General features: G+C 40.1%; 1 protein-coding gene across 1 annotated transcript; it reads left to right on the top strand.

Annotated features, from left to right (window-relative positions):
• Window positions 1–4,738: 4,738 nt before the first annotated feature.
• SLC17A8 (solute carrier family 17 member 8) lies at window positions 4,739–26,985 on the top strand (the record flags this gene model as incomplete). The annotated part of the gene is made up of 12 exons (XM_082238672.1): window positions 4,739–4,929; window positions 12,206–12,452; window positions 13,425–13,543; window positions 16,132–16,246; window positions 18,324–18,411; window positions 20,291–20,377; window positions 20,850–20,986; window positions 22,391–22,540; window positions 23,401–23,533; window positions 25,145–25,255; window positions 25,349–25,476; window positions 26,647–26,985. Exons 1-12 carry the CDS (start codon window positions 4,829–4,831, stop codon window positions 26,983–26,985), a joined length of 1,755 nt encoding a protein of 584 aa, XP_082094798.1. The 5' UTR covers window positions 4,739–4,828.

The raw sequence follows: 26,985 nt of genomic DNA on the forward strand, positions 1-26,985 counted from the left end.
CATTTATGTGTAGCATAGGCCACTGAAGAACTCCCCCCCCCCCATTAAAAATGAATCTCAAGTTAAATGGATGAGTAAGCATACTTGGGGTCACAACATCATATTCACTTTCATAGGGGCTTGGTATATATGTTCAGTTTCATATTATTTACCGTAAACTTGCTTCTAAGTAAATATATGTGAGCTGGACAAAAGCAACTTGAAGGAAAGTTTTCGGTGACTTGTGATCCTCGTAGACCTATGTATTCATGTGTATGTTTAATTTTATTAAGAATTTTTGCAAGGGATAACCATAAAACCTTCAAATGTTTAGTCGCATGAGCCTAATTTGTTTCAGCAGCAAGCAGTTCCCCTAATTGCTCACCTTATGAAATGATACAGAGTTGGATTTTCAAAAAGTATGGAAGTTGGCAAATTGAGAGCAATATGGCTTGGTGTGGGTGTGTTCTGTTTTGTTTTTAATTCCATATAGGAGTTTGATGTACTTAACAGACTGCATAGTTTTCAATCTCCAGGATAACTTACAGTATTTCTGAAACTAATATTATCAGTCTTTGTCATAGAATTGTAGAGTTGAAAAGGACCATGAGGGGCATCTAGTCCAACCCCCTGCAATGCAGGAATCTTTTGCCTGACAAGGGACTTGGGCCCATGACCCTCAGATTAAGTCTTATGCTCATGAGCTCTAAAGATGGAGCTTTTTATACTCTGGTAGCTGAGCAAAAGTGCTGGGCGATAGCAAAAGCATTGAATTATACAAAATATAGTTTCATGTACCTCATACAATACAAACATCTGAAAGAACAATTATTGGTGCAGTATTTGGTATAACAGAGCCGAATGGTTTCGAATTAGAGTAAGTCCAGAAGATTGTATTATTGATCTATCGTGCCGATAATGAGAAGTGAAGCAGTCTGTAAAGACTTAATGAGTTCCAACAGTGTGCTAGTGGATGTGACAAGGCTAAGGAGTACAGTGGTACCTCAGGTTACATACACTTCAGGTTACATACGCTTCAGGTTAAGAATTTTGCTTCAGGATGAGAACAGAAATCGTGCTCCAGCGACGCGGCAGCAGCAGGAGGCCCCATTAGCTCAAGTGGTGCTTCAGGTTAAGAACAGTTTCAGGTTAAGTACGGACCTCCGGAACGAATTAAGTACTTAACCCAAGTTACCCAAATTCTGGGCTGCATCAATAGGAGTATAGCATCTAGATCAAGGGAAGTATTAGTGCCACTGTATTCTGCTCTGGTCAGACCTCACCTGGAGTACTGTGTCCAGTTCTGGGCATCACAGTTCAAGAAGGACACTGACAAACTGGAATGTGTCCAGAGGAGGGCAACCAAAATGGTCAAAGGCCTGGAAACGATGCCTTATGAGGAACGGCTAAGGGAGCTTGGCATGTTTAGCCTGGAGAAGAGGAGGTTAAGGGGTGATATGATAGCCATGTTCAAATCTATAAAAGGATGTCATATAGAGGAGGGAGAAAGGTTGTTTTCTGCTGCTCCAGAGAAGCGGACACGGAGCAATGGATCCAAACTACAAGAAAGAAGATTCCACCTAAACATTAGGAAGAACTTCCTGACAGTAAGAGCTGTTTGACAGTGGAATTTGCTGCCAAGGAGTGTGGTGGAGTCTCCTTCTTTGGAGGTCTTTAAGCAGAGGCCTGACAACCATATGTCAGGAGTGCTCTGATGGTGTTTCCTGCTTGGCAGGGGGTTGGGCTCGATGGCCCTTGTGGTCTATTCCAACTCTATGATTCTATGATACCACTGCACAAATCCAGAGATGGATGTGGCCTGTACGCTTCCTTCCGGCAGCTCCTGAATCCAAGCTAGTACAAAACGTATTGCTCTGCTTTCCTTTGGAATACATCAGTGATGCCGAGAGGGGGGTCTTGTGGTCTGGCCAGCCCTCAATACACACTGATCAGGCTTGTGGACCGTGAAAGGTCACTTCAGTGCTGCTAATGCAGTGTTTGTCTTCACCCCTGGAGACACATGCCATTGTCTCTTGAGACAGATGGATGCTAACAATATAGACACCATAAATGTTGTTACTGAACCTGTCCTATCTTAAAGGCTGTGGTAGATAATCCTGCCCATCTCTTGGTGTCATGGTGAATGAGGCCAACAACTAGGAATGGCTATATAATGTCTTTCCAAGCTGAAAAACCATACATCACTGAAGCTGGGAAGGAGCAAAAGTCAACATCAGGATGCTACACTCCCTATTCATTCAATATATACTGTATCCCAGCCCACATTGACCCTCCAACAACAAAATTAAATTACCACATCTGTCTGTTGCTCCCGCTCTTCTTCTTTAAAGTCAACCTTCATAAATGTGGCTTAGATAGGTTTTAAGAGGATACCCCGAATGTACAGCAGATCAGAAGAAGACACCTATAAGGCCTCTCTGTGAACACCTGGTGCCCTGTCAGCACATTGTCAGTAAGGATAAGATCCAAACTGGCCATACTGAAGCCCACAACTAAGAAGTGAGGACAGTAGCCGTCTTCTGCCACTGTTTCCCAGAAACCAGTATTCAGTGGCTTGCTACTTCTGATCCTGGTGACAGTATGGCCAGCATATCATGGATGCTTTAGCTGAGGTTCATGCATTGCAGGGGATTGGACTAGATGAGCCTTTGTGTACCTTCCAACTGTACAGTTCTTTGATTCATTGTCTTATCCCCCTCCTGAATTTGTCAAATTCCCTTTTAAATCACTCTCAATTTACGCCCATCACCATATCTTGTGGAAGCAAATCCCAAATTAATTTTAGAGATTGTAATGCAACATTACCAATACTACAACTCCCCTTAAAATTTATTTTTCTTGGTTAAGAAAATTGCTTAGCCCTAGTGAATATAAGTAGGCCTGAAGTGCTTTGAAGGGGCTGTGACTCACCATGATAATGATAAGGTAAGAGTGCAAGAACCTCTTCAGTCGTCCTTGCCTTCAGCCAATAATGTAGCAGCAGCAGCAGCAGCTGTTCTCAGCTTCAGCTTGTCAGTCAGTTTGTTTATCCTGCTTATGACCCCATTTCTTGATTCCTACCCCCAGTTACTTGTACAGTGGTACCTCGGGTTAAGAACTTAATTCATTCCGGAGGTCCGTTCTTAACCTGAGGTACCATTTTAGCTAATGGGGCCTCCCGCTGCCCCCGCGCCACCACCACACAATTTCTGTTCTCACCCTGAAGCAAAGTTCTTAACCTGAGGTATTATTTATGGGTTAGTGGAGTCTGTCTTCTGAAGCGTCTGTAACCTGAAGCGTCTGTAATCCGAGGTACCACTGTATATGCTTTATAATACAGTATATGATGTGTGTTGTATAAATGACATGCTGTATAAAATGCAATAGTTTGGCCTAGGGGTGGACTTTGGTAATACAGTGGTATCTCGGGTTACAAACACTTTGGGTTACAGACTCCGCTAACCCGGAAGTAGTACCTCAGGTTAAGAACTTTACCTCAGGATGAGAACAGAAATCGCGTGTTGGTGGTGCAGCGGCAGCAGGAGGCCCCATTAGCTAAAGTGGTACCTCAGGTTAAGAACAGTTTAAAGGTTAAGAATGGACCTCCAGAATGAATTAAGTTTGTAACCAGAGGTACCACTGTATGGCACCATGAGTAAAAACAAAATTTGGTGCCCCTCCAGACCTCTATATAAATATAGGCTTGTTGTTGTTGTTGTTGTTGTTGTTGTTGTTGTTGTTGTTGTTGTTGTTGTTGTGTGCCCCCTTGGCTCAGCACTCTGTGCAGTGGAGCACTGCCCTAAATCCAGTGTTGAGTTTGGCCTATTAAGAACTTGAATTAATTGAACCCAGAGCTATGGGTCCTTATCTGACCTTAAGAGAGCACAGTTGGTTGAGCTAGTGCTTCAACTTTTGACCCACCCCTGTATTTTCTACAAAAGGTGCACTTTTGTTAACTCCAATAATAAGTATAATAAGATTAGAGGTAAACACACAATGTGGCCAGTTCAGAAAAAGAAGCAGATCTCTGTTTTTATAACTCGCTTTCTGATCCATTTTTTATGATTATAATAAACAGATAAATAAGTAAATAAATGACCCCATGTGTTCTTGTTTGGATTAATGCAAATGACTACTCACACAGCGTTTTAAAGCAATTCTGTTTCTTTGGGGGTTTTTTTAGACAGAGCTCCTAATGATGTCAATCATAAATGACATGCCTAGGTTGACTACATTTCCAAGAGACCAACAAAAGCTGTTTGTTGGGGGGTTGGGGTGCAGAGGAAGTTTGAGAGTAAAATGGAGCTACAAGTCCATGTCCCGTGACAGGGAGAATGTATAAATGTTTAATAAAGTTTGCTGTGGATGAGATCTATTAATAAGCTTGAGTGGCCAGAGGGACAGGTATTGTGTTCGTTACTATAGCATCACCTCGCACAGGATCTGTGTGAGAGAGACGGCAGAAGAAAGCTGGGAGAGAGGATGAGCAAGTTATAGTGTGTTTCAGTCGGGTGCACCAGCTTGAAGCGCCAGGTCCAGCGTTTCTAACCTTCAGGTGTAGCCCTTTGTTCTTTAATGATGATCAGCCGCAGAACAACAATAGATGAAAAACAGAGCCACTACAATTCTGCTTGAGCTATTGGCAGTTCTGAGGAGACTCTGCTGAAATTTTCACTCTGACGGATATTTTGGAGTATTAACATTGTGTGGATCATCCGGTCGTCGTACCAGGGATAACAGGGGGTAAAAAATAGAGGAAAGCACTGAGGCAGGCTACTAAAGTCTGGGGGAAACTGGCGATGACAGCAAACAAAATGTTACATTAAAGGATTTATTTAAGGAAGACAAGATGCCTTTTGAAGTCTTTAACTCATTAAGGGAGAGGTTTTTAAAGCCTGGGAAGGAAGAGGTGAAGAATACTGTGAGTGATTCACTGGGACACTTCCAAAGGTAAAAACTTAATGTAAACTTCAAAAATGTAAGCAAATAAAGTTTAGGTTTAAATTTGGAAAGTAAATTTGTAAGCATAATTGAATAAGCAGCATATGCAAGGAACTGTACCTTAGTAACAAAGTAATGGGATAAAACACACACACACGACCCCACTATAAAATATGAGCTGCTAAAATATGAAATAATTGCAAAATAGACCTAGTGTTAAGCATTTTAAATATTGTTGATAAAACTTAGACAAAGCTGATTTAATGCTAAATAATATCCAGAAAGAGAACCAAAGGAAAATAAAATATCAATAAAAAAACTGAAATAAAAGAAACATATACTGAAAATAAATGTGAAAATTTCATGTGATTTTATATCTATACATGTATCTAAATTTATATCCATGTCATGTTTTAGAAACATAGAGGTGAAACATAGAGCACAATTCAAAAATTGTAGCTTGTGTAAAACTGAAATTGCAAAAGTGACCATGAATCTGATTAAACTCTTTGATCTTCTGATACATGTAGCTAGATAGTCCAACTTTACTTGATTTTGTCAGTACAGGTGTACTTAGGATCGTAACCAGCATCAATTTAAATGCAAGCTTTTTAGCTTAACTGGATTATGTCTGTTTGTCTATAATATGCTTGGATATGTTAAAAATTGGCAGCCATTTAAAAGTTTATAAGAGAAAAACCATAGGGGTGAAAGTGCAGAAATTCACAATATTCACATTGTTTCAAATACACGAATTTCCTGAGGGGCGGCTGTTTCAGTTTGTCGCAGTAAAAACAACAGTGTTGTGCCACTTTAAAGACTAACAAGTTTATCATTAATCTTCCAAAAAATTGAAAGATTCAGACAGTTAGACTTTTCTTTTACCAGCCAAATAATCAATTGATGTATTGTCATGGGAAGCATATCATTTTTGCAAAACAGCACAATTATTTGTTAATAATAAAGATTCTCTTTATGTATTTATTTATGTCATTTCTATGCTATCCCTAAACAATAAAGTCTCTGGGCAGCTTCCAATATTTTACAAAACCACTAACAGGACTCAGTGTGTGTGTGTGTGTATACACACACACACACACACACATTATAATATACTATTATATTATCATTTATGTAGCTTGCAATGCTATCTAGGTTGCAAACCTGAGATGAAGCATCACTAAAGACAACAGATCTACTTCTGAGGAAGCATGCATTGGTTCATGCTGCTCATATATAATGACTTATTCATACTTTCTGAATGTACAGATATAGGACTTGTAGTTTTCTGTTTCGTCCTTGGTAGCCAACTTGTCTCATATCTTATTTTCTTGTAAACTATTCTAAAAGACCCAAACAACCCACCATCTGTAGATATATAATAAACTGCAGTATCATTTTTGAATTTTATTACATGCAAAGCTCTAAAAAAATAAACTTTTAAGAGATGCCTCTTCTCAGATAATATATTTCTGTGACATGTTAGGACAGGACAGGTAGAAGAAATTTTCAGAAATAAAATGAAAGATGAAATAAGGAGCATTTATCACTCAAAATCATGCTTTGATCTGGTTAAGGTGTTTGTCTTTTAAAATAAGACCTGTTAAACTATAAAGACATCATAAGCAGTTAAAGATATTAATACAGTATATGCTATTAAATGTGAAAAGTGCTAGAGTTCCTAGGATTATTTTGAAGCTTTCCCAGTTTTTCTTCATAAATATTGTTAGGAAGATATGTTATGAGGAAGATATTTTTTCATTGGCCAAGGACATTTGGTCAATATAACTTCATACACCTACAGATTTCCTGCTTTATCATATTACATGTTGACGTCAACAGTGAGCTGAATTTGACAGTTACTGTGCTACCTAAATTAATATATATCTATGAATGATTGACAAAGGTATCTCCAGTAGGTAGGATGAGTGGGTCATACTCTGGCTATTTTAGTACCCTTGCAAAATATTTAAATGGTACTCAGCTCTGCATTGGTTCATTCATTGCTTTGAAGGTATAAAGTAACTCATTGTATGGTTTTCAAACTTCTGCTCCATTTCCAGTCAGCCAGAAAACATGTTTTTGGGTCTCTCTTCAATAACCCTTGCACCAATAAACCCATCTATTCCATGTACTTTTAAGTCCCAGCAGATTCCTGCTGCTTAGGCCTTCTCATTGTCTCTGCCTCAAACACTGCTCCCTACATTGCATCAAACCCATATATTTTCTTTAATGCTCTAATTTCTGCGTAGCAAACCAAGAAGCATCAAAGCAACCTAGAAAGGAAAAGTCACTCCCGTATGCTGCAACAAAGCTGGTCCCATAAATTGCTGCTCTAGATAGTCACCTAGGATCAACAAGGCGCAAGACTGGCCCTGCAGAAAATGTTTAATTTGAATTCAATAATAATGAGGCAGATTGTTTTGGTTGACAATTGTGCATTTAATAGTTTGAAATTATTCAAAGAAGTATTGTATTTTATGACTGCATTACAATCCTTATAGCTCTAATCAGAATTAGCCAACATGGTGCCCTCCATATGTTTTTGACTGCACTTTCCAATATATCTGATCATTAGCAATGCTAGTTAGTACTGATGAGCATTCAGCAACATCTGGAAGGCAGCATGGTGGCTAGCCCAGGAGGGATCAAACAGAGTCTCCACAGGCAACCAAGAGTGAAGGCAAAGTATACTCAAACCCATCCATGGTGGAGAAAACCCATCAGAAGACAGTAACAAAGTGAGAGAGAAGTGCATCTTTGGAGAAGATAGGTGCTTAGCGCTTGCCATTTGAGTACAGTATAACGCATGGGGGGAGGCATAAATTAAAAAGGACCCTCCTCATGAGCCCCTGGTAGACAAGAGGGAAGCATCATGTTGTGTATTGGAAGGTGATTAAGATGTCTGGTCCCTTTCCTAGAGCAAGACAACTTTAGCACCATAATTTGGTTTTGTGAGTTAACTCAGATGGGTACACGTTTTACACATTTCTAATTGACGGACAAGAAATCACCATGTTTTCAGCTAGATTGAGTACTGGTCCCTGAATCTGAAAACCACATACAGGTTACCTCCTGAAAAGTCTCATTTAATGGCATTAGAAAACATGGGTTACTTCTGTATAGAGCTTCCCAAACTGCTATGCCTAGATACAATGCAATGTTGGTATTTTACATGGATTAGATACCATCTTGTCCTTTGCCTCAGGAGCAAAATATCTTGGGCCAACCCTGAGAAGGTATGTATACACATGGTCGTGGTGGGTGGTTTGTATACAGTGGGATAAGAGGGAAATATAACGCAGAAAGTATGCACAAATACAATTATGTTATTTACAGCAGCCATTCAAAAAGTTGTTGATAAGAACACAACTTGCTGCTCTGGAAATTGTAGGTGGGTGGCTCATTTGATCTGGGAGGGGGTATTCAGCCCCCTCAGAAGCCATTAGGGCCTCCAAAGTCAATGAAGCCATCTTCAGCCCCTTCTGGACTGCATTCCTTCTAAATGTTCAGGTTTGCCATCTAGGGGTGTTATTAGATCTGGCCTTGTATTTGGAGGTTATGTTGCTTCTCTTCACATCCCTTTTAACTTTTGCATTGTGTCATATTTTTATTACGTATGTCATATTATAAGACTGAAAGCATGTGAGCAAAGTATTTTCTGCTGATGACCTTGTTCCTGGAAGAGGTCATGGAAAGGAGTAAGTGGTTATTTGAAGAAGGGCTTCATGAATTGTTAAACCACTTTGGCAACAAGGTATTGCCCCTGCAAGTCCACAGTTCTTTTTTCCAGAGACATCTCACACCAAACATGCCTCCTAGTTGCAGCTGTGGTGGCAAAGGCATGTCTAGCTCAATAAATGCAAGACCAGTGTAGCAAGATAAGAAAAGTTCTGAATTACTGCAGGAAAGGAGCAAACAGGAGGTGGTAAACATCACTTGAGAGTTCCAGAAAGCTCAAGGTTAGCCCAGATGGAAATCTAAATATCCCTGTCAGTTCTTCTCTTCACTTGACCTAACTGCTATTGCTTACAGAATTAATTATGAGGAGGCAATTATTCCAGTCAAGATGAAGAAGAATGTATCTGAACAGATAAACTGATTTGAACCTAATTAGGAGAAACCCTCTATGGCCAAGAGCACTGTGGTTTGTGACAGATGTTCAGCTATTGCCATGCCAGGCAAACTTTTTCATCTGATTTCTGATGCCAGGTGCATTTGCATGGTGGAGAAAACCCATCAGAAGACAGTAACAAAGTGAGAGAGAAGTGCATCTTTGGAGAAGATAGGTGCTTAGCGCTTGCCATTTGAGTACAGTATAACGCATGGGGGGAGGCATAAATTAAAAAGGACCCTCCTCATGAGCCCCTGGTAGACAAGAGGGAAGCATCATGTTGTGTATTGGAAGGTGATTAAGATGTCTGGTCCCTTTCCTAGAGCAAGACAACTTTAGCACCATAATTTGGTTTTGTGAGTTAACTCAGATGGGTACACGTTTTACACATTTCTAATTGACGGACAAGAAATCACCATGTTTTCAGCTAGATTGAGTACTGGTCCCTGAATCTGAAAACCACATACAGGTTACCTCCTGAAAAGTCTCATTTAATGGCATTAGAAAACATGGGTTACTTCTGTATAGAGCTTCCCAAACTGCTATGCCTAGATACAATGCAATGTTGGTATTTTACATGGATTAGATACCATCTTGTCCTTTGCCTCAGGAGCAAAATATCTTGGGCCAACCCTGAGAAGGTATGTATACACATGGTCGTGGTGGGTGGTTTGTATACAGTGGGATAAGAGGGAAATATAACGCAGAAAGTATGCACAAATACAATTATGTTATTTACAGCAGCCATTCAAAAAGTTGTTGATAAGAACACAACTTGCTGCTCTGGAAATTGTAGGTGGGTGGCTCATTTGATCTGGGAGGGGGTATTCAGCCCCCTCAGAAGCCATTAGGGCCTCCAAAGTCAATGAAGCCATCTTCAGCCCCTTCTGGACTGCATTCCTTCTAAATGTTCAGGTTTGCCATCTAGGGGTGTTATTAGATCTGGCCTTGTATTTGGAGGTTATGTTGCTTCTCTTCACATCCCTTTTAACTTTTGCATTGTGTCATATTTTTATTACGTATGTCATATTATAAGACTGAAAGCATGTGAGCAAAGTATTTTCTGCTGATGACCTTGTTCCTGGAAGAGGTCATGGAAAGGAGTAAGTGGTTATTTGAAGAAGGGCTTCATGAATTGTTAAACCACTTTGGCAACAAGGTATTGCCCCTGCAAGTCCACAGTTCTTTTTTCCAGAGACATCTCACACCAAACATGCCTCCTAGTTGCAGCTGTGGTGGCAAAGGCATGTCTAGCTCAATAAATGCAAGACCAGTGTAGCAAGATAAGAAAAGTTCTGAATTACTGCAGGAAAGGAGCAAACAGGAGGTGGTAAACATCACTTGAGAGTTCCAGAAAGCTCAAGGTTAGCCCAGATGGAAATCTAAATATCCCTGTCAGTTCTTCTCTTCACTTGACCTAACTGCTATTGCTTACAGAATTAATTATGAGGAGGCAATTATTCCAGTCAAGATGAAGAAGAATGTATCTGAACAGATAAACTGATTTGAACCTAATTAGGAGAAACCCTCTATGGCCAAGAGCACTGTGGTTTGTGACAGATGTTCAGCTATTGCCATGCCAGGCAAACTTTTTCATCTGATTTCTGATGCCAGGTGCATTTGCAATAGAAGTCTATGAGCCTGCATAATGCTGTCAGAATGGTGGCCCCAACATTCTCTTGAAACCATGGGTAATATTCAGTTGGGTTGGTGCAGAAACAAAATAGACTTCTGCTCGTGCAACTGGGCTTCTGGTGCAACTTGCAAGCTGCTTTGGTGGGTTGGAGGACACCTCTGGAACAGGTTTGTCAGTGGGGCAGGAAGAGGAGGAACTGCAAGGGAAAGAAGAGAAAGTGGAACTACTGCACAAACTGAAGTCTATCTGTTTATGCACCAACACAATCTATTTCATCAAATCCCTTTGGAAATAAAGCAGGCCAAAAGGTAGTGGCTTTAGTGAGATCCAAAACTAGCATATTTGAAGGTTAGATTGCAGATCCTCATAACAGAAACAACTAAACGCACAGAACTTGCTGGATTGTGTCTCATTGTTTTAATAGCTGCCTATGCATATAGATAGATAGATAGATAGATAGAGAGAGAGAGAGAGAGAGAGAGACGCGGGTGGCGCTGTGGGTTAAACCACAGAGCCTAGGGCTTGCTGATCAGAAGGTCGGCAGTTCGAATCCCAGTAACGGGGTGAGCTCCTGTTGCTTGGTCCCTGCTCCTGCCAACCTATCAGTTCAAAAGCACAAAATGCAAGTAGATAAATAGGGAAGGTAAACGCCGTTTCCGTGCGCTGCTCTGGTTTCGCCAGAAGCGGCTTAGTCATGCTGGCCACATGACCCGGAAGCTGTACGCCGGCTCCTTCGGCCAATAAAGCGAGATGAGTGCCACAACCCCAGAGTCGTCCGCGACTGGACCTAATGGTCAGGGGTCCCTTTACCCTTTACCTTTATGCGCGCGCGCGCACACACACACACACACACACACACACACACACACATTGCTGTTAGCCCTCTTGAATTTATTAAATGAAATGCAGGAAAGAATGCATGTTTCTTTATTTCAAAGAAATGTTTCAAATAAATTAATACAGACTTAGGTTTTTCTGAGGTATAAAATCTTTGGGAGCAGGTGGGACGGACCTGTTCTTTGTAAAAGCAGACCATTTTTTATTTCCAAAGTAGGTTTGCAAAGTCTCTTACACACTTCCCAAGTTCCCAACCATCAGCTGATTGCCATCCACTTGGGAAATGCTGGGAATCAGCACAGCCTTTGGTCCAAGCCCTGCCTTTACCTGTCTCTCATGTGATGTCACAAATGATATCAGGTGTAGAGCAAGTGGGAATGGCTTGGCCAAAACAGCTGCCCAAGGAAAATGGGGAAGTCTAATTAGGCCTATGGGTTGGATGTTTTTCATCCATAGTTACCATGATGTGTGAATGGGCCTGAGACGAACCTGACAGCTGCCCCAGTATTTCTCTGAAATCTTCAAGGCCTTATGCAAAAACCCCAGCTGCTTTCTTTCACATGTTCCAGTTACAATTAATTGGGAACAGCTAACATGGGAATGTAATTGTAGCAGCTAATCAGCGTATTACTTCAACTACACATCAACAGCTTGTCCTAAGAACATCTTTTTACTTTTACTTTTTTTAACATCTTCAGAAAAATTGATGGAACCAACCAAGAAGAAGATAACATTGAACTGAATGAAGAAGGAAGGCCTGTGCAGGCTGTCAGGAAACCTTTATTTGACTGCTATTGCTGTGGACTTCCCAAACGTTACATCATTGCCATCATGAGTGGCTTGGGGTTTTGCATTTCTTTTGGAATTCGATGCAATCTTGGTGTTGCCATAGTGGAAATGGTTAACAACAGCACAATCTATGTCAATGGAAAGCCAGAGATTGAGGTGAGTAGGGACATATGTTATTTGATACAGAGAAATGTCATCCCCATTTAGCTGGGAAGACCTATGTAAGAAGTCCGTATGCCAGATCAGATGTTTGAAAGATGATAGCTAAGGGCTTTCATTTTTGTATGGGTATTCAGATAGTATAAGGGCTCGTCCATGCTTCTGCTTGTCTTCTACCTAGAAAGCATGGGTAGGAGAGGTTTTGCCTTTGCCTTATGGCTTTCCCCTGGAAAACCCACACTTTAGTCCTAAATAGGAACAAATATGCAATATGCGAAAATACCTGATTACCAATTGTTTTAATTCAGCGCCAAAGAGCTGAATAATAGGTGAGGCTGCTATCCTAGGCACACTTACCTAGAAGTAAGCGCCACTGAACACAGTGGGAGCTACTTCCTAGTAAAGAACTATATGATTGTAATGTAAATATGATAATTATAGGGCCCACAATTATAGGTGGCAGAGATGTGTGTGCTTTGCCAGAGTTGTGGAACAAGCAACCCACTTTAACCAGCTTGCCTATTCAGGTAGATGATCCACCCTTGTTAAAACTTTTAAAATAGCTAAGATTTTGCTTTTGTCTTCTGTCTCCAATCTATGGTTATGGTCAGTAAAATATTTCACATGGTATGCCTCAAATAAACAAAAGCAAATCTTGTTAAATGGGACTTGTATTGTGCATTTAATGATATCTTTCTAAATTAAAAAAAACTTTAGAAGGGAAATTATATAGTGGCCCTTATAATATTTGATAATTTAACTGCACCTCGACTAACTGATGAAAAGGTAGTTGCAAAGTGACACAGACAAGGTAATTTTCATAGCTTTTGGCAAGACAAAATTCCACAAATTTTGGTTCAGCGCTCTGCATGATATTGCAACTCCAAAGTGAGTGCAGGCAATCATGTGACAATATGTATCTTCTAAACACTGGTGTGCAAATTTCATATGTATATGTCTTATTTGTAGAAAGCACAATTCAACTGGGATCCAGAAACAGTAGGACTTATTCATGGCTCATTTTTCTGGGGTTACATTGTAACACAAATTCCAGGAGGCTTCATTGCAAATAAACTAGCAGCTAACAGGTATGATAAGATAATATGATGTAATAAAGTAATTACTACAATTTTATATGTTATCTAATGCTGTATTTTTAAAAACCAAGTTATATTTCATGAACTCCACATTAGTTTTAGCAACTGGGAACAGTTTGTGAACTTACACAATGGATGTGATGATGATACTGTCTGTGACATTAAAAGGCAGAAGTATACTACTTTCTATTTAATTTTAATGCTTGTGTCTAAAATGAAGGTATTCTGCTCCTTGTGTAATAAGCCCTGGATGTCAACTTAATAAAAGGAAAGCCATTTCAGTTGCTCATCTCACTAGAGAACATAATTCTAGATACACAGTGATCTACAAAGGGTCTATATTTTCCTACTGTTAATCTTATCAAAATAAAAAGATACAAACTCATCCACAGAGGGGTAGAATGACTTGGGGGCTGTATTTATGTATGGCCATTTGTGGAGCAGAGTTGTACTGTGTTGTACTGTATATACGTAATCAGATTCCCACTGTCCAGCACTCAATTTTGGCTAGTGCTCAGGATGAATCCTGAACCCTGTAAGGCTAGATACTGGCTGTTGGAATAGCTTATGACCAAGATATGTAGTTGGCACTGAATCACCTTTGCCGCTTTGCCAACCTGCTGTCTTCCAGATGTTTTGGACTACAATCCCCATCCACCTGCACTGGCTGGTGATAATGGGAGTTGTAGTCCAAAACTACAGGTGGTTGGCAAAAGCTAATCTATCCTATGTACGCATTGAACAAAGCACAACTTAACAGTAGCAGTTGGCAAGAATGTCAATGTCTGTCATAGGCAGCGCCTTTGCAGCTTATTGGGAGGGTGAGGTGGCAGTGAGGTTGTCATGGTTCAAACACACCAGCAGAGCCAATCCAGCCAGTGCCTATGCACTGCGATGACCTTATCCTCCAGCCGTACCCCTGGTAAGCCTTAGCAACAGGAGAGCAGGCAAGCGCTGCTGGCCACCAAGTATTGCAACTCAAAAATAATATTCTGAAAACAACTTGGCTTCAGGTTAAAAACCTTTTTTTGTCTTATGGGAATTGAAAAAGGTTAAGAATCTATTTCAAATCATAGTTTAGTATACATTCTACAAGGCATTCAATTGTCTGGTATTTGGTAATAAAAGGACGAGGAATATGACACATGTGAATATTGTCTTTCAAGAACAGAGTCTTGTTGATCAACATTATACATAATTTAAGAACAGATTTCATGCTGGCAACTTCTCACCATTTCTGGATTGTCGAAAGCCACCTCATGAACAAGTTAAAAGCTGCTTTTTAGGATGATTCCCCACACTATTTGATTCCTACATGGAAGGCATTTTGATGTAGGAATTAATATGTAAACTGTGTGAAGATGGTTAAGTGCAATTTCAGTGGGTCTACTCTGAATAAAACTTGAATGTCACTGATTGTGTTTTCTTCTGTATGTACAAGGAAGATATGGCCAAATAAAATCCAATCCAAAATAATTGCAATAATAGCCTTTTTTGTATTTAATATTCCAAAACTTAACAGTAATAATTTTGTACAGAAAATAATTTGCCTTCTACACCCTTTCACAAGCCATAACTAAATAAATTAATTTAATCCTGCTGAAAACTCCGTATTCAGTGAGTAATAGTTAAAAAGATAATAGATGTTGAAACATCTTTTGTCAATGAGTTGTTGTAATCTTATTCCTTAAGAATGATAATTGCATTTTATGCAATATTGCTTTTGAAAAGAACATCAGTGTGGCTTGCTGACACCTCACATCACTAAAGCACATGCCCAGGTTCCTGTGGATTTGCAGATAGTTCGTTTTTTGTGAGATTATGGTTTTTGCAACCATTTTAAGAAACCAGGAAGCTGCCATCTTAGGTCAGACTCTTTGTCCATTTATCCCAGCATCTTCTACTGACTGGCTGACAGTGGGGTCTCTGGTACTTTAGACATATGCCTTTCCTGTCACCTGCTAACCCATCCTTGAGATTTCCTGAGATTTAAACTTGAATATTCAGCATGCAGATCAGCCCCCATGTACTTTATTGCTGAGACACAGTGAAGAGCCATCTACAAAGTCTTCTGAAGAGCTTGACATGTTCAGGTTTTAGAACAAGATTACTTAATTCTGAAGTTTGCCAGATTAATATGTTGAACTAATCACAAAATTTTACCCACCTTAAGAATGTGGATCAATGCAAGACAAGTCTTATTCAAATGCAAGTCAAGTAACTCAGATGTGTCCATGTAAAAAATTGGCAAAGTCATCCAGGGCCACTGTTTCTGAACATCAGGTCTAAAAGAGGAGAATTTTCCCAGAAAGCTTATGAACATAATTCACATATTATAGAATTGTGTTGATATAAATCAAATGATAATTTATGGGCAGGGTCTTCACCCAGACACAGAGAAATCACAAAAGGCTGACTGTAATCACCCTTCTTTTAGTTGCTGATGGATGACATGGTTTAGCTATGCACCTCTTAAGACTTTATATCATTAACAGCTGTTTAGATTGTTATATATGTACAATATGAAGTATTATCTCTCTATAAGATAATATGGGGAAAATATTGTTCTTTCTTTACAGGGTATTTGGAGCAGCTATTTTCCTAACTTCCATGCTAAATATGTTCATTCCTGCAGCTGCCAGAGTACATTATGGTTGTGTTATGTTTGTAAGAATTTTGCAAGGTCTTGTGGAGGTAGGTATCCAATATATTTGTCTAAGATATTTCTTAAGAACATATGAAGAGCCAAGATAGATCAGGCCAAAGGCTCATCTCATTCAGTATCTTAATCTCACAGTGGCCAACCAAATGCCTAGGAGAAGCCTACAACCAGGGCGTGAGGACAACAACCCTTGCCTCACATGTTTCCTAGCAACTGGTACTCAGAGGCATAGTGTCTGCAATACTGAAGATGGCACACAGCCGTAATGACTAGTAGCCACTCATAGGCTTATCAATGAATTTATCCAGCCCTCCCTTGGAAGCCCTTTTAAGATTGGTGGCCATTGTTATCATATGGCAGCAAATTTCATAGTGTAACCATGCTCTGTGTGAAACATATGACAAAAATACTTTCTTTTGTCTTTGCTGAATCTTCCAATACTCAGCTTCATTAGATGTCCCAACTTCTAGTATAGGAGAGGGAGAAAAACCTTTCTCTAAACACACTTACATGTCATGCACCATTTTGTACACCTTTATCATGCCCCGCTCACTCCCCCCCCCCCATTAAGAAGCCCCCAATCTTGTGACCTTTTCTCACAGGCGAGTTGCCCCAGCCCCTGCATCATTTTGCTTACCCTTTTCAGGTGTAGCAAACAGAACTGGATGCAGCGTTCCAAATACAGTCACATCAGAGATTTGTATGAGGTCACACTGAACGTTAACTAATTTAGAATGGTTTGCAATAGTTTTTAAAGTTTCTGTATGGTAGGTTGTACTGTGCAATCCTCTACATGTTTACTTATAAGTAAGTCCCAGTTGAGCACAGTGCAGCTTGTTCCTTACAAAGGGTGTTTTGGGTTGAATTAGTACTTGACACCAATGTGGTGTAATCATTATATAGCAGACGTTCAACATTACCACAAGTGGGCACTATTTCAAAGTCCTGTTAGCTGCTGGAATACTGAGGGAATGTTAATTTTGTGGTGACACCTACCTTGCGAAAATGGTTATATGAGAACCAAACTATATTTGCTGTTCAGTGCCACACTATGCAGAAAACTTTAACAGTACTCAAACATAGCTATCCAGTGAAACCTGCACTTCTTCGAATTTTAGGTGGTTAAACTGAGGATGTTCCCCACTCCACCAAACCCAGGGCTGGATTAAGACCCTTAAGGGGTTCTAAACACTTAAAAGATTTTGATGCCCCCCATACATATATCTAATTCAAAATATAACCAATAATAAACCATAAAATAACATTTTATTTTTCAAAATGAAACAAAACCTACAGTAAAATGGAAAATGTTTATTTTTGTATACTTCCACTTTATACCTGAAAAAATTATCCTACTTATCTAATGGCAAATGAGATTCTCAAAACTAATGTTATGTAACACATCTGCTTCTATACTTAGTTGAGATAAGGCATCCAGCCTGCCATGTGGCATAGTTGTCCTGTTGGGATTATTAATATACTTCAAATGAGAAAATGAACACTCAGCTGAGCAATTTGTGATAGTTAATGTTAAAAATCTGGCAATGGAAAATTTATGTGGTGCCCCCTTTCCCTTGATGCCCTATGCATGTGCTTGTTTTGCTTAATGGTAAACCAGGCCTGGCCAAACCTCTTAATTCTGCTTAATTTGTAGTGTGGATTCCCCTGCTTACTAAGATGCAAGTCCTTTTGTGTGAAGTCGGGCTTATTTTCTTGTGTATGCATAGAATTACAGTCGTACCTTGGATCCCAAATGCCCTGGAACTCGGACGTTTTGGCTCTTTAACGCCGCAAACCCAGAAGTGATTGTTCCGGTTTGCGAACGTTCTTTTGGAAGCCAAACGTCTGACGGGGCTTCTGCGGCTTCTGATTGGCTGCAGGATTCTTGCAGCCAATCAGAAGCCACAATTTGGTTTTCGAAGATTTTGGAATCAAACAGACTTCCAGAACGGATTCCATTCGACTTCCAAGGTACAACTGTACTGCCGTAAAAAATAAATAAATAAATAAATAAATAAATAAATAGTTAGTTGAAGAGGATAAATACTGTGTATACAAGTGATGGAATTAAATTGAAATTGAATGCTTTTTATCTGATACGTTTGCCAGGGGGTGACCTACCCAGCATGTCATGGAATGTGGAGTAAATGGGCACCTCCACTTGAAAGAAGTAGACTAGCAACCACATCTTTCTGTGGTAAGTTCTCATATATATTTTTGAGAAAAAGTTTGTGTGTACTGTGACTTTAAAGAAAACATAACATGAAAAAAACAAGAAAAAAAAACATAACATTAATTATAAATAATAGGGTCTCAGGTCACTCCTCATTTGAGGGCTTCTGACTGTTTCCATTTCAGGGGTTGAAAGGCATAATCTAGTTCCCTGGAAGAGATCTCTTAATATCCCAAGAATGCATAACCTGTCATCAGTTTCTTTCAAAATGGAGTCAAGGGTAAAAGTATTATCTGCCATATCTCATTCAAGGGGAATTGTTCCCATTCCCCCTTTCAATTGTGGGGAAAAAATAGAAGTATATCTTAGTTCTTTTCTCTCCATTTAAATTCCTCTAATTTTTTTTACCTTTCCACATTTATTTGCTAATTCAGATTTTTGCTGCCCTGTTTACCACTCACCCACATACTTAATTTTCAGACATTATTTTTTCTGCTCTGTCTTTTTCTAGTGGCTCCCCATTTGTGCTCTCCCCAGCGAGGGTCACCTGGCAACTTCATTACGTAGCTTTAACTGCTAGGCAAAATAAATAAATAAATCATCTTCTTCCAGACCTCAGGCTAATTAAACAATTAAACGAATTAATTAAATTTTGCCTTTTAAACAGTATTATTATTACTTTGTTGCTGTGTATTTATGTTGTTATGTATTTTGTGCTCTTACATTGTAAACCACCCTGTGAGCCTCAGATGAAGGGTGGTATAGAAATTTAATAGATAATAATCTGTCTCTAAGCTCTGGTCTTCTCACTTATACCTCTTCTGTCTCTTTTGGCATTATCCTGCTAGAATAATTCATTCCCCCTCAGTGTCTGAACTGCTTCCCTCTTTTAAGTTCCAGTTTGTTTGCATACAGTGTGAATATTTGACTGAGTGTGCAGATATAGTAAGCTAAAATCTATTTCTTTCGTTAGGCAATTTGCCGTGTTTGATTTAGTTAATGCTTTAAAAAAGTTGTTGGAAAATACCTTTTAGGTTATACTACACACATCAAGCATGAATAATCACAAGTTAAACGAGTTCGGTAATGAATTATTCCAAGGGTAGCTCCTAGTGAGGTGTTCTCAACATGCCCAACAGTGGTTCATATGTAGGTTAACTCTTCATTAACAAAGTATGAAGCAATGTCAATTGAGGAAAAGAAGAACACCTGAGTCTGTCCATCCCTTGGAATAATTCATTAGCAACACTAGTAAAGGCCAAACTAGAATTTCATGGCTTGTCTATATGAGTTCTCAATATGATTGAAATAACATGTATTTTTTTAAACCATTCATCACTGGCATCTTATAATCACAAAGTCTATTAAATCATACTCCTTAGAATTGTTTTTTCCCCCTAACTTCTTATATTTTCCAGTACATTTAGAAACATTTCCCCAAAGGGCTTCTGTCCCTTTAAGACCTCCCAGGATGACATTCCACAAGTGTAAGTTCTCTTCCCATAGTGCTACAGCAATGAGCTGTACCTGCTGAATGATGCTAACCTTCTTAAAGGGACCGAATCTTTTGTTCCTGTTACGTCAGTCATGGCCAAACTTGGCCCTCCAGCTGTTTTGGGACTACAGTTCCCATCATCCCTGACCACTGGTCCTGTTAGCTAGGCATGATGGGAGTTGTAGTCCCAAAACAGCTGGAGGGCCAAGTTTGGCCACCACTGTGATTATATGCACTGGCATGCACTGTTTAGGACGATTGTAAGTCTCTCCTTTTGTCAACTGGCTATGGTACAGTTTTTCAGCAGAAGACCCTGCTGCTGTGAGCTACCTGAATTAATAAATGATAATGAGTTGGAGGTGTTGGAACACAATTATTGACCTATATACACATGCCTTTTATCTGCAGGCTCCTATGCGGGGGCTGTGGTTGCTATGCCACTAGCTGGCGTATTGGTGCAGTACATAGGATGGTCATCTGTCTTTTATATATATGGTAAGTTGACTAGTGGCAAAAATGAATGCAATTAAAACTGTACAATAAAGTTCTAAACTATTTTAAATATAGCAGCACTCCAGACTTTTTTTGGCTACTTTTTCTTTTTTTAAAAGGGTGGGGTTATTAGTTTATCTTTATGCTGCATGGACTTTGAAGACACCTGAACTCAGGACGCAAGGGAGAAACGTGCTAAGAGGAAGGGACGCTTGGCAAATCCACACCTTGATCTACTCCTGCCTGGAAACCAATGTCCCCACTGTGGAAGGACGTGTGGATCCAGAATTGGCCTCCACAGTCACTTACGGACTCATTGTTAAAACTGTGTTTATGGAAGACAATCTTACTCGGCTACGAGTGATTGCCAAAGAAGAAGATGATTACTGAAATAATATTGCTAGATGCCTTGACTCTTACATATTGTGCTCAACATGAAGTTGACCATTTCATGTTTCCTTGAATTCCTCTGTAGGAATGTTTGGGATTATCTGGTACATGTTCTGGCTGTTGCACGCCTATGAAAGTCCAGCTGTTCACCCAACAATAACCACCGAGGAAAGAACTTACATAGAAACAAGTATAGGAGGAGCCAATCTTGTCAGTGCCAGTGTAAGTTAAAATACTGTGGTATTCATTTCATTTTTTGTTACATTTTCATCCCACCATTCCTCAAAGGAGCTCAAGGTTGCGTACCTGGTTTTCCTCCTCTCCATTTTTATCCTCTCAACAATCCTGCAAGGTAGTTTAGGTTGAGAGACTGTGACTGGCCTAAAGTCACTCTGTGAGTTTTATGACTGAGTTGGGGATCTGAACCCGTATCCTAGTCCAACACTAGTGCACCTATGCCATGCTGGCTGTAGTGCACCTTGTCATTTCTTAGCTGCTTAGTCTTGGCAGATGGTTCGTTCTTCAAAACTACTGTACAAACATTTTACAACCCTACCTCATAATTTTGTATACAATTTCCCTGGTCATTGTTGCAAGTTCTAATGTCAGATTAACACCCCGCTCCTAAACTTTTATGACCATGTGTCTTCACTGATGTCACTGTAATGTCCCTATATCACTGATGTTGTGTCATATTTTATGCTGATATAGCTGATAATATACCCAGCTTGAAGCTTTTAGTGGTTCCCCCACCCCAAAATGAGTAATTCCAATTTTTTAAGCTATGTTTTCTTATAGAACCGTAGTGCTACAAATGAAAAAAACTTTACAATAATGTATGATTTTGCTGTTTTCTGGTGTGTTGTACAAAGGGACCCTAAGAATGCTTAGAAGTGTGGCATCACTTATTGTCAGCCTTCCAGTTTCTGGGCTCTGGCAATGCAAACACACCAAAAGCGGGTTTGGATAACACAAGTTCTGTAAATGTAATAGACCGGAGTACGTTCTCCCTATTTTAGTTTCAAAGCTTTTACCATACAGTGGCTGACTATTCCTCATTTTTCTCAGAACATGAAGGTCCAAAAACTTTTTTTTTAATTGAATATCTTGGTATTAAGTATTACATGAGTATGTAAGTCTTACATTACTTATGAAAACCATGGCATAGTGTTTGCATCCTATTGCTGATGTTTTTCAATAAGGTTAAAGATGTAGTCCTAAATACACATACTAGTAAATGAGCCCCACCAGAATTGGCTCGCCCAGTAGGGCAGAACCACAGCAGTCATCTCCCCATAGTAGCAGCAAGGTTGTGTTGCCCGGATGCACCAGTGGAACCAATACTGCATTCCTGCCAGTTCACTGGTGTAGCTCCCAGGTTGCCCATCCCCCTAGTAAGTGACACTGATGCTGCTACTGGGAGACTATTGTTGTGGCTGTGCTCCACAAGGTGAACTACTACTGAGCCACAATGCACAGTGGAACTTTCTTAGTGAGTAAACACACATTAGGATTGTGTGGTACAATTGATATTAGAGGGGACATTCTTAACAATATAGTTATATAACAGGTGTAACTGCTGCCACACTGCAGATGATTCTTCAAATTGGACATTCTCTCTTCTAGAGATTTAGTACGCCATGGAAACAGTTTTTCACTTCAATGCCGGTTTATGCAATCATTGTGGCAAACTTTTGCAGAAGCTGGACTTTCTACTTACTGCTGATAAGTCAGCCTGCTTACTTTGAAGAGGTCTTTGGATTTGCAATAAGTAAGGTATGTGAATGAATCCAAGGTCTGGTGGGTTTTTTTAGGACTCTGATGATAAAAATGTGAGAGAGGAAAATATAAATCCCTGTGACCCACATGTGTGGGGTAAATAACAAAAGAATCTGCTGGGTGCCTGGATTCAGAACATAGGGCATAACACACTCTCCAACAGTAGTGAGCCACCAGTAGCAGAGTTTAAACACACGAAAGTCAAGCAGCAGTGTAGTGTTAGGAATATAGGTAGTTAGACTCTTTTATCCCATTTAGTTGCATACAGTGGTTGCCCCTTTCTACCCTTCTTGCAACGAACTGCTAAGGCCACACACTGCTAAGTAAGTTAAAAATGCTTTACTTACAAAGGTCAGATTTATGGATTTATCCAAGCAGCAGCAAGAAGAACACAGGCAGAATACTCTTGAGTAGAATAAACAGAAAGATAGCTTCAAGCATGTGCTTTAAGTGCTTGGGCACATCTTTCTTGCTCAGTTACATGGCGTAGAGAAAGAAAGATCAGGAAGAGAAAGCTTCACTTCATCCCTCATCAGAGAAGATGGAGCTAGCTTTATGCATGCTAGTTTGGCTAGTTTGAAAAATCAGTAAGGTTGAGGATCCTCAGAAGTAGCCATGTTGGATTTTTCCATTTGTATCATTGTTTCATAATCTGGTAACTTATATCTCAGTAGAGACTCAGTAGAATCTCAGCCAGGTACTGATTATATCCATCCATTTAAACTCCGCTTTAGCATGAAGTGCTCCCAGATCATTCACTGCACTGGTTTGATTGGATAAAGCAGACAAAACATGGGCACCATTGCATTCATATACATACATTACACTTCCACAGAATTGTGTGTATTTACTTTCAGGTTGGCCTTTTGTCTGCTGTTCCACATATGGTCATGACCATTATTGTGCCTATTGGAGGGCAGCTGGCTGACCTTTTACGCAGCAGAAGAATTTTAAGCACAACTGCAGTAAGAAAAATAATGAACTGTGGAGGTATGGTTACATTTTATAGATAAAATGTTTGAATTATATGTTACTACCTAATGTAGAAATGTATGGTGTGCAGCTTATTGTGTGTAATTGTAGATCAGCTTTGGCACTTGCCAGTGCCAGTGTCTTGGAACAGATGAACTGGGTATTACTGCATGGGCCACATGGATGGGCATTTCCTGTTAAAGAACACTAGCCTTTCAGCGGCTTTCTTGGTTGCTGATAGTGGATTGGAGAATGGGACTCATTTACCCAACAAATTTACCACTATTAACTTTCTTTCTGCATAACTGGGTTGCATAAAGCAACACCATTACTGTCTTTGATTTATATACCTGGTTCTGGTTGATGCAGAGCCCCAGAATATGTGAGATGTCAGTCTTGGTACCTACACCTTTTAGTAATTGATTGGACTGTTGCAATAGTGAAACAGGATCACGTCACTCTTCCAGAGGCTTGCTTCATACATCACAATAAGTAAAAGTTTAAAACACATTGGTGTTTAACATGAGCAAGCAGGGTTTGGTGCACACCACGCAAAAGTGTACCTTGTTCATTCCTGCCATGCCACAGATGCAACAAGTCAGAGTCATCTGAGCCCAGGCTTGGTTACTGCAAATGGTTTGAACAATATTTAATTACCATTGATTGTTTATTATGAGGAAACAAACTACAAGCCCTCATGCAGATGACACAGCAAATCAGACTCTGCAATGCAGTGACAGAAGGAGCAGTGGAGGAGCATTTGAGCTGCATGCAAACTGGCCAGATTCAGTCAAGATATGTTATTGGGGTGAAATACAAAATCATTACCTATACTTGCCCAGCATATTACTCTCTTTCAGGACCATATTTGCAAAGACATATGGGGCATTTCTATGGAAAATATCAATGAGAAGACTCAGATAAAAGCTTTCTTAAGATGCTCTTTTAAAGAGTATGGAATGTTGGGGCGAGGGGGAGGCTTGGCTGAAGGATATATTGCATCAAATCTAAACCAAAATGGGAGAAAAGAATGGGAAAGGGGAAGTTTGTGAAGAGGGGGAAAGAGCTGATAAATACATAGGTAAGTGCTAATGGTACGAATAAAGGGTGTGATTTTTCATAGAGTTACATAATATACTGGGACATGGGTGGCGCTGTGGGTTAAACCACAGAGCCTAGGACTTGCCGGTCAGAAGGTCGGCGGTTTGAATCCCCGTGATGGGGTGAGCTCCCATTGCTCGGTCCCGGCTCCTGCCAACCTAGCAGTTTGAAAGCACGTCAAAGTGCAAGTAGATAAATAGTTACTGCTCTGGCGGGAAGGTAAACAGTGTTTATGTGCGCTGCTCTGGTTCGCCAGGCTTAGTCATGCTGGCCACATGACCCGGAAGCTGTATGCCGGCTCCCTCGGCTAATAAAGCAAGATGAGCGCTGCAACCCCAGTGTCAGCCAAGACTGGACCTAATGGTCAGGGGTCCCTTTACCTTTTTACACAGTATACTGTGAGTTTAGCAACAGAGAAGAGGGATCACAGTGAACAAATAACTCTTATTCAGTAGGAGTATGGGAACAGAATGCAATATACTGCATTTATCAGTGAATTGTTTCCCCCCTCTGTGTTATTTTCTGCAGGTTTTGGAATGGAGGCTACTTTACTTTTGGTAGTTGGCTTCTCTCACACAAGAGGTGTTGCAATCTCTTTCTTGGTTTTAGCAGTAGGCTTCAGTGGATTTGCTATTTCAGGTAAAATGAAAAATATTTTTTGTCTGCTCAAGGCATTTTCTCTATGACTGAAGAGAGTAGCCCTGCATAGTTGACTAATTTTCTATGTTACAGGATTTAATGTCAACCATTTAGATATTGCGCCCCGGTATGCCAGCATCCTAATGGGCATCTCTAATGGAGTGGGGACACTGTCAGGAATGGTGTGCCCCCTCATCGTTGGTGCAATGACTAAACACAAGGTAAGATGTTTAGATTGTTTTCCCTGGAAATATGTTCAAATGCATTGCAGTCAATTATCACTATAAAGGATTGCTACCCTTGCCTACTCCAAACCATCCCCAGTCATTTTGAAAAATCTTATTGACATGTTTAAGGGCTGAGCCTTCACTTCAGTAGGTGTAATTTAGCATTAGTGAATACTTGACATGCTGGTTGTTGAAAAAGGCTGAATAAAGGAAATATGATTTTCTCTGATTTTTACTCATGTGTTCTCTTAAAATAGCCCAAGAGTAATATGGAAAATTCTATGAGCTTTCCTGTGTTAAACCTGTGATAAAAGGTTACAACAGGACATGTCAAAAAAGACTTGACTTCCATGGGATCAGGCCCAGCTGCTGAGGTCCACACACCCCAGCAAAGGACTGATATCTATGCTCCCATTTCTCACCCTGCATGGGCCTGGTACCGCTAGGAGCAGGGCCAGTTGGTTGCCATGTTATATAGTGGTACTTCGGGTTACAAACACCTTGGGTTGCAAACACTTCAGGTTACAGACTCTGCTAACGCAGAAGTAATATTTCAGGTTAAGAACTTTACCTCAGGATGAGAACATAAATCGCATGGTGGAGGCACGGTGACAGCAGGAGGCCCCATTAGCTAAAGTACCTCAAGTTAAGAACGGTTTCAGGTTAAGAACGGACCTCCGGAACGAATTAAGTTCGTAACCAGAGGTACCACTGTATTTCCCAATAAGGACACCAGGGGTTGAATTTTGGAGCATATCACATGATAACTGCCCAAGCAATCACTCAGCTCACATTCCAACAGTCCCAGGGACACCAGGAATTCTGGTCCAGGGAAGGAGTGAGTCACTTATGGCACAGAATTGCCACAATGCTAAGAAGGCCTATACTAGCACTCTGGGGACTTCTGTGCTGAAAGCCCCACTCAAATCTAATTCTGGACCTGCACCAAATGCTTCTCTGCCATTATAGCAATCCATATTTCTGTGAAATAAAGCATGTTCTGCTATGTATTTTGGTAATCCATAGTATCAGAAAAAAATCATTCTTTCAAAATTCAGGTTAGAAAATAGAATGGATAACAGTCACTTCATTTCTCTAACTTCTGGCTTTATTTTGGATTCTTACAACCTGTTCCGAGTAACTTGTCCTATATCATTCCTCCAGACCCGCGAAGAATGGCAAAATGTCTTCCTAATAGCTGCCCTAGTTCACTATAGTGGAGTGATATTTTATGCCATCTTTGCTTCTGGTGAGAAGCAGGAATGGGCTGACCCAGAAAGCTTGAATGAAGAGAAATGTGGAATAATTGACCAAGATGAACTTGCTGAAGAGACTAATCTGAGCAATGAAACCTTCGTAAGTCCGAAGAAAACATATGGTGCTACTGTTCAAGATGATGAATGGCGAAGGAAAGCATTGCAAAAGCAAAAGGGAGTGGTGCAAGATGCAGAAGAAGAGACTTCGTGTCAGTATGAAAATGGGACTTATCAAGATTCATCATAA

This window comes from Podarcis vaucheri, assembly GCF_965113315.1.
Source record: "Podarcis vaucheri genome assembly, chromosome: 10".
NCBI lineage: Eukaryota > Metazoa > Chordata > Lepidosauria > Squamata > Lacertidae > Podarcis > Podarcis vaucheri.